Source organism: Alexandromys fortis, unplaced genomic scaffold (assembly GCF_014885135.2).
Source record: "Alexandromys fortis isolate MF-2015 unplaced genomic scaffold, M_Fortis_MF-2015_v1.1 scaffold_1, whole genome shotgun sequence".
NCBI lineage: Eukaryota > Metazoa > Chordata > Mammalia > Rodentia > Cricetidae > Alexandromys > Alexandromys fortis.
Window position 1 is genome coordinate 16,250,799 of NW_026067927.1, and position 14,054 is coordinate 16,264,852.

Consider the following 14,054-nt stretch of genomic DNA (forward strand, 5'->3'; position numbering starts at 1 on the left):
TCTAAGAAACCCACTTGCTTACTGGTTAAGTACTGTGAAAAAGTGCGCTGTCAGCAAACTGAGTTTCAGCACAGTGGTAAGACACTTAGCCGATGGATCACTCCTTATTTTCATCCTCCAGCACACGTAACACAGCACCTCTACTAAGCAAAGTTTGGTCCAATGTATTTTACCTAAAAACTAAAAGCACTATCAGTGCACACTTCAGTATTTCTCATGGGTCTCTTTAACTGACCTAGACTTCTCATGTCAATATTTTATTACACACACACAAGAGAGAGGGCTCATTTCTGAACACAAGGACTAAATACCTAAATGTCTAACTCTCAAACTCAAAACTACTCAAATTAACAAATTGGTGGAGGACACAGACTTATCAAAAAAAAAAAATTTGCTTCACTTAACAACACTGGAAAAAAAGTATCTTTCTTACCTTTTTATTGAGACATCCAGATCTTTTAAACAGTCCACAATTGTGCTTCTGTGCCTCTGTACAGCGTTATGATCTGTCTGTACAGTCTTCAACAAAGATGTCAGAGCAACATATCTGTAGAGAATAAAGTTTCACAATAACCAAGTTAAATATAAATCTCAAGAAATTTTTCCTGCTGCCTAAATAAAAACAAAGATGTCTAACACATAAGGAAAACGCTCACGTCTTCAAATGTCAAGATAAACACAATACTAGAGGCTAGAAAGCAACATCTATAAAGGAATAAGAGCAAAATCTACAGCAGTGACAAGCTGAAGAGGTTTTGAAATGAGCCTTGCTTTCACAATAACATCCATTACTCTTTCAAAAGTAACTGACTCAGCTCTTTATAAATCTTCCAAAGAAAACAGTAAGTACATATGCTTTTTCACACTGCCTTACCCACAAAGTACAAGAAGGAAATTATTTTAATTTTATCATTTGAATGGTTTCTGCTTTTTTTTTATACCAGTACCAAAATTGCTTCTATAATAATTTGAGTTTAAAGCTGGGCATGACGTGCACACCTTTAATCTCAACACTTTGGAGGCAGAGGCAGGTGGATCTCTAAGTTTCAGGCCAGCCTGGTCTACAAATGGAGTTCCAGCACAGCCAGGGCCACACAGAGAAACTCTGTCTCAAGTCCCACCACCACCCTGCCCAAAAATTAACTCGAGTTTAAGATCCAAAGCCATGAAATTGAGTAGTGATTCAGAAAGTCTTAAATGTTTGGCACTTGGCCCTTTATAGGATGTTTGTACTTAACTTATAAGAAAAAAATTAAACGGTAAAAGAAATCCTCAAATTCTTTATAAAATAGCAATTTTAAGATTTAAATTAAAAATTACCTCAAACTCTTTATCATATAATAAATACTACATGTACGTATAGTCTTGAGCAAAGTCACTCTGTGAAATACTAATTTTTATAATGTAGAAGACATGGGAAATTTTTCAGCTGACTTACCTAATATTTTTGTCATTGTTCAATAAGAATCGACCGAGAATATTTATGGCTAGAACCTAAAGAGAAACAGCATAGGTTTTTTATGTTTGTTTTTTAATCTAGAAAAGTTATAGATTTATATTGTTTTCTAACTCAAAAAACCAATGTCCAGCCTCTGAATAGAACCTGCTTAAAGATGGCAAATGGTTATCTATAGACTATTAGCAAAAGAAAAAAAATAGCTAAAAACAAACTCTTAAAATCATATTCCATTTCAGGAGCCAGAAAAATGGCTCAACAGATAAAGATGTCTGCAACCTAGCCTGATGACCTGATTTCAAGTTACAGATCCCATATGTTGGAAGGAGAGGACCCATTCCCTCAAGTTGTCCTCTAATGTTCCATGTGTGCACAATAGTGGACATATATAGATGCACATGTCCCCACACAAAATAAATTCTTTTTAAAAATACCGTTCCATTTCAGCAGTAATTACTGGAAGATATAATAAAAAATTTGCTATATTTACAGAATGCTGCCCAATTCTAAAATGATAATAAAGTCAATTAAGATCTTTAAAACTAAAAGACATATATATATGTATGTGTGTGTGTGTGTGTGTGTGTGTGTACTCCACTTTAGTAGTTTAACCCTAGAAATTTTTCTGACAAATACAACCGTACAAACAGATACACAAAGTCTCCAGCAACAAGTGATAGGAAACAGCCTAGAGGTCCATCAGTAACAAATCTTCTGGATGTATTACTGGCATGTACAAGAGCGTCCTATGCAGGCATTTCAAGAAAGGCATCTGATATATTACAAAACACAAGTGAACCTTGACATTATGCTTAATAAAGACACAAGCAAGGGATAAATACTATATGGTTGCATTCATACAAAAACATAATACTCAATTCAATCACTCTAATTTAAGTGTTTAGAAGGAAAAGAAGATTCAAAAAGACTTACTCGCAATCCACTCTCTGATTTAATGTCCATGATAGTTAGAACCGTTTCATAAAGAATAGCATTTCCTACATTTTTACTAGTCTCTGTATTAGTGGCCACCTGAAAAGACAGAGGGATGCATAAGTGATAAAACAACACTTCTGAAAGGTATCTAGTGCAACCAGACACGCTGGGATTGCAGTCACTCTCTAAGGAGGAACAGGAACTGTCACACCAAGAATCACAGTCTACTTACTCTCTGAAGGTTGAAAATGAAAATAGTATACTCCAAGATGGATCAACTCACCTGTGCTAATATATCATTCATAGCTTCACTTGAATCATCATCATTTCGTCCTAAAATTCTTAATAATCGCAAAATTCGTACCTAACATGTAAAATAAAAAATGTTAACAAATTATGTCTAACACAAACAAATCTCATTCAGTATGAAATTCAAATAATTTAAATGAAGTTTTAGATCCCATCAAAAATAAGTCAGAAGAGTTTTAAACACGTTTTAAAGAACCCATGCACACTTCTACATTTAATTAAGTTATAAGATAATCCACCTTTCATGGCCCCATATCCATTAGCTACTTAACTGATAATTAAGTACCTAAGTACAAGATAAATTTTACACTACATGGTCATTTTATTAATTAAATACAATACTTATTTGGTACTGGTTCACTTATTCATATAATTAATGAATTACCAAATTTGTACCCTCTATAAACTTAAGATTGATGTGGGAGTGTCATATATCAATCTGTTGATTTCATTGGTTAAGTAATAAACACACTGCTTGGCCTCATAGGTTAAAGCATTGGTGGGAGGAGTAAACAGAATAGAATTCTGGGCGGAAGAGGAAGTGAGGTCAGACTCTGCTTTGCTTGGAGCAGAGACACCATGATGGACGGAGGCTAGAATCTTCCAGGTAAGTGCACCTTGGGGTGCTTACACAGATGATTAGAAATGGGCTAAATTAATATGTGAGAATTAGCCTAGAAGAGGCTAGATAGAAATGGGTCAAGCAGTTAAATGAATACAGTTTGTGTGTTGTTATTTCGGGCATGAGCTAGCCAAACGGCCGGGGTGTTGGGGACGCAGCCCCGCCGCTCCCTATTACAACATAAGATGATGGAAACATTTCTTCAAATCATTGCATATTAACCAAAATGTTTTTTCAACCTCACCTGCAAGAAGGGGTCACTGATACCAGAAACATCATGTTCTGGGGAATATCCGGACATGATGAGGTTCTTTAGAATACGAACTAATTGGGGCACAAGCTGCAGAAAAGAAAGATGCATCAAAACAATAACAACAAAAAGTGAGTATCTAAGACTATCTCTTCAGTAAGCAGATTCTTTGTTTAGAAAAATGATACAAAGGTCTGAGTCCAAGAAATTTCTTCTGCGACAAATGCAATATTGAAGATGGTTGAAAAGTATAACTCGGATACTTAGGTGGAAACCTAACAAGTAATATGTACTTTATCAGCAGAATAAAAACAAGCCAGATCTTTTTCCTCCAGAGTTCCATTTGTAAAGACACTAGAAATCACAGTGGGCCAAGAGCCTATGGGAACCGAATACAATAGGCCGATGGAGTATATATATTGCAGCTCTATTTTTATAGAACTTGAAACTCTTGGATAGCAAAAAAAAAAAAAAAGTTCCTTTTGATTCATTCTAACAAATTTCATATAAAGTATTAACTAATGACTTATTAAAATATAAAGTATACCACACTTCAAACAGAGGGGAAAAAAGACTTTCCCCTGAAGATAGGTTTAGTCAAGTATCCTTTCCCAAAATGCAACAGGAAATACCAAAGTGATCAGCATAATCCAAAAGGAAAAGATAAAGAAAGCACATCTAAGATACCAAGGCCCTTCTCTTTACTTATATGATGAAATTCTGTCACAACTTAATATCAGCACTCAATTGTATTTTCTTATTTTACCAAAGAGATTATGCATTCCTTATAATCAAGAATTCCTTTGTCCTGCTTTTACTAGGTCCATGTCAAAGAGACAATTACTCTCCATCTAAAGTTACAGGTGCTTTCAAATAAATGAGCCGTCATTTCCTTTTTGTTGATCAATTACCTCTTATTAAGCTCCTATTCCAAAATATCTGCCACAAATGAACTTTCCCAGACTCCAAATGAAAACCCCAATTGACTAGATGAACAGCTCTTATTACCTAAAACTAAATAAAGAAGGATACAAACACTGCATCTTTCTGGAGGAAATCTGAACAGGCCAACTCTACTGCGACTCATTATTTTCCTCTTTCTGTTTACGCTGTTCCCTCTCTACTGCCCAAGCCTAGAAAGGTAGTGAGGTTAAAAAGAAATGCCAAGCTACACTCAAGGCATGCACCCAAAACACTCAAAACATTAACGCCACTTTAACTGCAAGAAAACATAATGTGAACTTAAGTTAGCCATAATCCTTCAGAATTTAGTGACTCATTAAATCATCAAAACAAAAATTGAATTTGGACAACTCCAAGAATAAAACAAGTCTAAGCTATGGAGATATGTAAGCTGTAAATAAAATCTCAGTAAATCTGTAGACTGTAGACTGTAGATGAGCAGCTCACCTTTCATACTCTCCACAGCCTTCATTTTGTGGACTACATATAACCCTAATCACTTTTTAAAATCTGGTTAAGTTCTTGGAGAAGTCCTTTTTCCTTGGGCTACTAAATTCAGAACTTGTTTTATTTGCTGCCAAGGCCAGCACATTGCATAAGACTGCCCTGGGACAGAAAGCACATGTCTAAGAATTCAGCATACAAGTTCTTGGAACCCAGCTTTATTTTTCAGACAAAAATGCAAGTTACTAAAACTGATGACAGGACAAATAACATAAGGTGACAGAGGGAAAGCTGCAGCCATGAAAGTCAGTTGGTGCCAGGTACTCCACCTCTAAATCCTTTCAATACCCCAAAGCTTCTCAGATTAAGTCCCAGTAAGAGGGAAATAAGAGCTCTAAGTCCGAACTAAAAGCTCAGAAGTACACAAAGTTTTAAAGTATGAGTTACCCACAGATGGTTCTAAACCATCTACTTCAAAAAGAAGCAGTGTTTTGTGTAAGGGCACCAGACAGAACCGGAATGGCCACGAGCAAAGCTGCCACGCAGCTGCTCACAGTCTCTCCCATGAAAGTGAAGGTAAGATACAGGAGGAGGATTACAACTCAGGGAAGGCTACAACTGAAATCCAAGGCTGACTTTGGAGTCAGGAGTTTAAAAGACAAGACAGAAACTGGACCAGGAAATTAGCCAAAAATGCTAGAACAAATAATTCACAGTATTAAGCAGAGCTTCAGCATTAGTATAGTTTAAAAGCCACACTTGTGGGCGGACACACAAAAGCTACTAAGGACCTAAAGCCAGCATGCACCATCTAAAAAGAGGGTTAATTCTTACCTTTTCATTCTAACATACAGCAGGATTCCAAACAGACAACAGGAACAAAACATACAAAGCAAGCATTAGGGACAGATATGGGTCTCATACTATTTTACATTAATTTAATCAAGACATGAACATCTAAGGGAGAGTGAGGCAAAGAAAAAAAAACTGCCATTAGATCTAAAATACAAAATGAAGTCTTTGTGGAGTGCTCAACAACCTCCTCTAAAGGAATCAACACATGTACTATACAAAGAACAGCAACCTTCTCAGTAAGTAAAGGGAGAAATAAAACTGCCTACTTTAAAATGCTATAAAAAGTGGGGAAAGGGAGCCGGGCAGTGGTGCTTGCTTTAATCCCACCACTTGGAAGGCAAAAACAGGTGAATCTGAGTTTGAGCCAGCCTGGTCTATACAGCAAGTTCCAGGATACCTTAGGCTAAATACAGAAACCCTGTCTTAGGAAAAAATAAATAAAAAGGAGGGGGTAGTCTTAAAAAGGTAGGGCTGTAACAGGAATCAATGACCTCAAATTGTTTGCTATTTTCACCTTAAGAAGGAAAACAAATCCTATTTGTAATTTGACCTCAGGTAACATTTCCTGGCTCACCGTGAAAGCAGCAGATAAAACATGTGAGCAGTTTGCTGCCAACAACAAGGAAAGACTTCTATTCTGAAAAGGGAAACACTATACTAGTGCCAGCTCTTATTTGCCTAAATCTGGCATCCAGCCCTACCACACAGCAGGGCTAGTCAAATCCTTTATTCAGCTTCATAGCTTGCTTTCAAAAGAAAATCCTAAGTGAAAAAAAAAAATGTACTTTTCAGGAAAATCATCTTTCAATCAATAAAGACTAAGGCACACAGAAAGCACCTACCTTCCTGAAGTGTGCAAGCATATCTGGGCTCCGCTCACACATCTCTGTGAGGAGGACTACAGACGTGTGAAGGACACCTGAGAAAAGGCCAAAGGGAGGCAAAAATGAGTTCCTACTTAGCTCCAGAAAACAGGACTTCATCCCAAAAGGAGACTTGCTACTCCTGCTTCTCAATCCCCTAAGAATCAGAGCACTGTGAAGAGCATTCAGCAGGAGCTGATGCTTAACCTTAGTCAAGTCAGAATCTTTGCAATGGCTAAAATGCCAAGAACAAGTGTGTCCACCTAGAATATCCACGCTCAGTTAGTATAAATTCCATTTCTCCTTCTCCATGTTTCTGCAATGCACTATTGGCTATACTCTCGACAAATAATCCCAGTCAAAAACCTTAGTAAGATACTAAATTTTCAGATAAAATATATCAAAATACAAATGACAAGTAAATTTGCTTATCCCAAAGTCAGTAAAAAGGATCTCTAAAGACTTTTCACTAAGTAATAAATGACAGACCTAGCTAAACCTAGTATGTAGTGTTTAACACTACACAATATAGCAGAGCACAGATTTAAATTAATTTAATTAAAATGTGGTGTAAATTAATCAAATTAAATATATTGTGTCATTTTTTTTCTTAGTATATAAGAAACACTTTACTTGGAACTCATTTCAATGACTTCAAGATAAGAACAAAAAGTTTTGGGGAAGCCCAGCCACATTACATTTCACTTTTCTCAAGCTTTATGTAAAGATATCTGAATGTACACTACAGATTCCTGTTAGAAATAACTCACAAGAATTTTTTGTAATCTTATACTCCTAACACATGATAGCAAAGAAAAAATGTCTTGTTTATTATGAAATGGTCAAGAAATCAGGTGGCTTTTACATAAAATTTGAAGATATGATCATTTGTACATCATGCTGAACATTAATAACGTGATACAGGATCAGAACTGAAAGGTAGATTTACTATGAAGAAACCAATTTAACTGTAAAGCTACGATCTGGCAGGCAAGACCTATGGTAACAGTAAAGCCCTGAAACACAGGGCTGACCCTTCTTTTCTTAGTACTTTATGAGTTTATCCAAATCACATTACCATGGTTCTTCTCATTCAATAAATTTTTTGTTGCTGGTAAAAACATCTCCATAAGTTCAGGAACCTTCCTGATGACATGAACAGCACACAGTGCTGCCTATAAAAAAGAAAAATAGAAGGACACAACAATTTTATTTCAAATAAGCCAGGGCAACCAATCTTAGAAAAGAACTTCAACAACTAGTTCATCTACTAGAAAAATGAAGAGGCTGGTTAATAGATTAACTGGACTGCCTGGGGCTTTCCAGTATATACTAGTGAACTGATGAGGAACATTAAGCCCGCCCATTCCTGTTCACATATTGCCAGACACATGGGGAAAACACTTTCAAGTAGATCATAGTTAAAAGAAATTTATCACACACGTTAAATTTAAGTGAAATTCTGGGGAAATGAAAAACAGACATGGACTTCCATTCTGATAATCATTCCTGAGTCAGATGACCAACACATCTAACAGTGTCACAAAACTTAAAGACTCCTTCTGTAAAGTTTAACTGTATCTATCCTGCTCTCAGCTGATTCTTCTTAAGTAAGAAAGTCGCCTAGGGCTAGGGAGTACAGCTCAGTGGTAAAAAGAAGGAAAGAGAAGAGGAAAGGAGGGAAGGTTTGTTAGGGAAACTAGTTTCTACTAAAGAAAACACAGGAGAAACAGGATAGGTGGAGACTGGTGACTATTCAAAATAACTGCAGCTATTACTTTAGTCAAAATGCAATAAAAGCTTAGATAGACTGATTAGAAAAGATTCCTGCTAATTCCTCTCCATTTTACTAGGAGGCATTCAAATCTGAAGGAATGCTTTAATTTAATGCAACATTGTGCATTCAAATAAGAGCAGCTCCCACAGTACTAAAGTCACTGGCATACACACTGAGAAAGCCTGTTTGTGTGCATCATTAACAATACACAATCTAAAAACGGTCCTATACAAGCTCCTTTTTCTCACACCAATAACAGACTCAGTAAATGCCAATGAGATGATCGTTTTGCTCATTTATTAAACATATACATTCTATATTTTCTTTCTCCCCCCCCCCTTTCTTTATTATGTATACAATATTCTGTCTGCGTGTATGTCTGCAGGCCAGAAAAGGGCACCAGACCTTATTACAGATGGTTGTGAGCCACCATGTGGTTGCTGGGAATTGAACTCAGGACCTTTGGAAGAGCAGGCAATGCTTTTAACCACTGAGCCATCTCTCCAGCCCCCATTCTGTATTTTCTTTACCATAGTCTTAGGATTGAAGCAAAACTTTAAACTCAAAAGAACAAGGTTTTTAGAAACAAACAAAAGCAAGTAAGTTAGGAAAATAAGACCATTCTCTGTCATTACTATCCAATCAGGCACATGGACTTTAGAAAGTCATCTCTCAATCATTCCCTCACAGCTATCTAGGCCCCAGGGGAACTGTCCTTTTAGAGATACAAAGGCACAAGTACATGTGTCAGTTATTAGTAAAAAGTCAATGAAAAACTTCATTATCATAATTTTAATATGTGAAATAATTTACAAAGTACTCAGATGTGCTGCTGAGGACAGAGTTTGTCTATAAATTATTAAAAACAAAAACAAGGAAGAGCCAGGTGATGGTGGAGCACGCCTATCTCTGTGACCAGCATGGTCTATAAGATCTCGTTCCAGGACAGGCTCAATGGAACTCTATCTCAAAACCCCCTCCCCCCAAAAATTAATCAAAATTCATGTATAATTCTTTTAAATACATTTACTGAAAAAATAAAAAATATTTTAATTCCATCTAAGCTTTCAGAAACAAGTATTCTGCCTTTTCCTTTCCATAATACCACCTAATCCAGACAGACATTTGATTTACTGCAAAGTTACCTTTTTTCTTAAGTAGGAGTTGGAGGTTTTCAGAAGTTTCTCTACCTCTCCTGCAAGATCTCTGCACATCTCTGAAGAGCCCATGCAGCCGAGGGTACAAAGTGCGAGCCCCTGTACGAACTGTGTACTATGATTAAGATCACTGCAAGAGAAAGAAAGGGAAATAGGAACAAACACAGTCTCCCAAAAGCAGCCTAACAACCTAACTGTGAATCTCAAGATTACTACATTAAAAACAAGCAAACAAAACAAACAGAAACACAACCAAAACAAAACTGTAGGGGCTGGGGAGCTAGCTAAGCACAAAGTGCTTGCCTTGCAAACTTAAGGGCATTAATATAGGTCTCTAAAATGCCTGCAAAGCCAGACTCAATAGCACATAGGTGCCCAATGGTCAGAAGGGAAGTGGAGACAGAAAAAATTCCAGAAGCTGTGCAGGACTGCTAGCCTAGGATATATAATAGAACAAGAGATCCTGTCTCAAATAAGGTAAGTGACAGGATTGATACCAAAAGCTATAAAGTACTATGGCACACATGTACACAAGTACACATACACACACATGATATAAAATGCATTTTAAATTAATAGAATTTAGAAAAACGCTTATTCCAACTTTTTAACATAGTGAACCAATAATATCTAAGTTTTCTATCCAAGGTTTCCAAATGACCAAGTAACAAGAATATGTTACCCATTAGATATTAAAGATACCACTTTAGAAAACTTAACAACAACTGAAAGTAAAAAGATGCAGCAAAACTGTCTTGAGAGATTTCTAAGACATGATTTAGTACTGCCTACAAGAAAAGTTAAGATTCATACTAAAACTCTTGTATAGCCAGGTGTGGTGGTGGCACACACTTTAAATTCCAGCACTTGGGAGGCAGAGGCATGGGGATGTCTATGAGTTTGAGTCCAGTCTGATCTACATAGCAATTTCCAGGCCAGACAGAGTTATAAGCAAGACCCTGCTTAAAAAAATAAATAAATAAATAAATTATTTTATTTTATTTTTTTTAACAAATCCACTTTTATTTATTTACTTCTCATTGGTTCAAATCCGGGATGGGTACAGCATCACACGGATTCTGTGTCCAATGGCTTTTGCAGGAAGGTTGCTTTGGAATTTGGCAAGGACCATACCACTGTTTCCATGGGCCCGAGTTACTTTCCCCCAGATCACTCTGGTTTTGTTTAGTTTGCCTCCAGGTGTCACTGTTTTGTTCTTTGCTTTATACACATAAGCGCATCTCTTGCCCAAGTAGAATTCAGTTTCATCTCAGGCATAAACGCCTTCAATTTTAAGGAGAGCCGTGTGCTCTCTCTGGTTCCGGAGACCTCGCTTATAGCCAGCAAAAGTGGCCTTGCACCACAGCCTTCCAGACATACTGTCCTTTAGAAGTCCTGTTCCCAGCAGGCCTCCACAGGCGCCAAGATGGCCGAAAACAATAAATAATTTTAAAAAATCAGAGAAGGAACTCTTAATTACTAGTGAACTTAAGATAATGTAAACACAACAAAAATATAGCTACCCTTTGATCTTATACATTAACATTAGCCACCTTACATTAAGTATTCTATATTTCTAGATATACTTGTTCAAGAAGGAAAATCTGTAATTGTTATTACTATGATATAACAGCACTAGTGAAAGTACCTTCACCATACTAAGCTAGACATTAAGAGTGAGCCCTCTGAAGTGCTTTCTTAACACATCAATGTGGTTTGAGTGTCCCTGTATGCTGGAAGCTGGGTCGCCAGTGTGTCCATGGTCGAGATGGTGGACTCTTTAAGACACAGAGCCTTGAGTCACTGAGGACTTGTCCTCAGAAGTGGCACTGGTGTTTAGAACTAAGCACTACTCATGCATGAGGTTGAGTTGCTTTAAAGGAGCAAGAGATTCCTGTTTCCTTGTGTGATTCCCTCTTCCCGTGTGTGTGTCTGCCACAAGGCCCTCCCCAGAAGCTAAGCTATCACATCTTGGACTTTCAGTCTATAAAACTTTGAGTTGTATAAATATTTCTTTATATATTATAGCCTCAGAAATTCAGATAACAGAAAATGTATACATTACTGTATAAAATAGTGCTTTACTCAAAAAGCTGAAGTATTAAAACATGAACTGTCAAACATACTTATATCTTGAAATTAATTCTTGTTATTATTCAGAAGCCAAATTATATGATATACAATACTTCTATGTCCACCCTCAACCAGCAAGGATAACGCGACCACCGGAGCTCTTCTCACTGCAGTTTATTCCAGGACTTTATTCACTTTCTCACTTTTTTCTCTCCTCTCTCCTTCCTCTCTCCTCTTTCTCTCTTTCTCGCCTTCCTCTCTTGGGCAAACCTCTCCCAGCCCTTAAGTAGGCATGGGCTGCCAACTCTGAACTGCCAGGTGGGCACTGCCCATAGGTTCACGCATATGCAGGCAGCTGATAATCATTGTGTGATCATAGCATAGGTCAGGCCTTAGCCATCTCAGGAGTTGATTATACATCTCCATCAGGTGTGATTCCATGCAGCTCGCTACACTTCTACCAGTTTCTGAGCATTTTGCATCATTTAGCGCAACATGGTTCAAAGAAGTGGTTCTCAACCTTCCTAATGTTATGATCCTTTAATATAGCTCCTAATACTGTGGTGATCCCCAACCATAAAACTATTTCGTTGCTACTTCAGAACTGTAATTTTGCTACTGTTATGAATCAGAATGTAAATATCTGATATGTAGAATATCAGATATGCAACACCCAACAGGGTCACAATCCACAGGTTGAAAACCACTGATTCACAGGGTTTATAGGCATCTCAACAGCTCATGAGATTCAAACTGTTTTCATAATCCTGTCATACTGTCAACTGTGCCAGCTCTGCAGTCAGTAAAAGCCGTGGTGGGAAAACTGCTTGCCCACAGCACCAGTCAAGGCACGGGTAGTAAACGATGGTAAACTGTGTTCGCCACTGCATGGCTGAGGTAAGGAACAAGGAAGAAAGGCAGCTTCATTTAAACTAACAGCCAGCAGCGGTGGCACACATCTGTATCCCATCACTCAAGATGCTGAGACTAGCCTGAGGTACACTTTCTGGAGAAACTCATGTGAGCATATAATTTCAAAAGGAACCTTGATATTTGCTGCTAGTGACATAATCCAAGCTTTGTAGTAAAAAAAAAAAAAAAAAAAAAAAAAACCTGTAGTTTTGGAAAACTTCTATCATCTCCACAAATTTGACTGTTTATATATAATGGCTATTCTACTGACTCAGTAACAATACTAACCCATGAGGTATTTTTGATATTTCAAGATGAGATGCATTAGCATCCAGAAGATCTACATAATTTAGTGAAGAATTTCTTTTTCCAAGTAGTTCCACTGTGGCATTATAAAATTATTCATGGGTAAATATTGCTTAAGGGCAGAGTGAAATGGTTTAAGGTGGTAAAGGCATTTTACTGCCCAGGCTGGTGATATGAACTCAATCTCCAAAACTGATAGGGCAGAGAAAACCAATTTCCCCCCACCCCAAGTTGTTCTCTGACACCCACACATGCACTGGTACACTCGACCCAACATACATACAAAACAAATGCTTACAAAACTTTTTCTTGCCAGGCGGTGGTGACGCACACCTTTAATCCCAGCACTCGGGAGACAGAGGCAGGCGGATCTCGGCGAGTTCGAGGCCAGCCTGGTCTACAAGAGCTAGTTCCAGGACAGGAACCCTGTCTCGAAAATCAAAAAAAAAAAAAAAAAAAAAAAGATTTTTTAAAAAAAAAATAAAAAAAAGGAAGGGGGAGGGAGGGAGGGAGGGAGGGAGGGAGGGAGGGAGGGAGGGAGGGAGGAAGGGCCACATGTTGAATGTTAGCATAGTAGCAAAGAATATTTAGTACTTTGAAAACTCTTGGTGCTGCTGAGACTGAAACAGGCTTATGCTAAATAAGCAAGAACTCTACCTACCATGCAGCTACATATCCAACTGTGCTTATTTTTATTTTGAAGCAGAGTCTGGATAACTTGCCCAGATCAAACTTGAACTTACTACATAGCCCAGGTAGGCCCCAAATTTGTGATCCTCTGGCCTCAGCTCCAGAACATCTGGGATTGTGTACCATGCAACTGCCAAGTTTTCCCTTCTCCACATCATACCTGCTAGACTCTCTCTACCTCCATTAGTCAATATGCCACAGCCAAGAAAGTGAGTGAAGACGTGAACATCCAACTATCCTCCTTTGGGTGGTGCAGGAAAATATAAAACAATGCCACTCTTGACACAGTAATTTATTTTAGAAAATATTTTCATAGAAAATTTTACCAATAGCTAGGTACATGTCTACAATTCCAACATATACTAAGCTAGCCCTGAGCTGCATGGTGAGACTCTGTTGAAGGAAGGGAGGGAGGGAGGGAGGGAGGGAGGGAGGGAGGGA

The 14,054-nt window shown here is 37.7% G+C and overlaps 1 protein-coding gene, 1 non-coding gene and 1 pseudogene across 2 annotated transcripts in view; all 3 read right to left on the minus strand.

The window, feature by feature from the left end:
- Positions 1-14,054, minus strand: part of Ap1g1 (adaptor related protein complex 1 subunit gamma 1) — a 92,058-nt gene that overhangs the window by 24,636 nt on the left and 53,368 nt on the right. Inside the window, exons 4-11 of the mRNA XM_050143491.1 lie at positions 9,621-9,762; positions 7,777-7,873; positions 6,678-6,754; positions 3,568-3,663; positions 2,676-2,756; positions 2,390-2,488; positions 1,439-1,494; positions 434-547 (exon numbers count right to left, since the gene is read on the minus strand). Coding sequence (XP_049999448.1) covers positions 434-547; positions 1,439-1,494; positions 2,390-2,488; positions 2,676-2,756; positions 3,568-3,663; positions 6,678-6,754; positions 7,777-7,873; positions 9,621-9,762 — 762 coding nt within the window. The remainder of the gene's footprint in view (positions 1-433; positions 548-1,438; positions 1,495-2,389; positions 2,489-2,675; positions 2,757-3,567; positions 3,664-6,677; positions 6,755-7,776; positions 7,874-9,620; positions 9,763-14,054) is intronic.
- On the minus strand, positions 42-127 carry LOC126503094 (small nucleolar RNA SNORD71). The gene has a single exon (XR_007592161.1). It is a non-coding gene; the product is annotated as a small nucleolar RNA SNORD71 (small nucleolar RNA).
- On the minus strand, positions 10,663-11,087 carry LOC126502496 (60S ribosomal protein L35a-like; annotated as a pseudogene).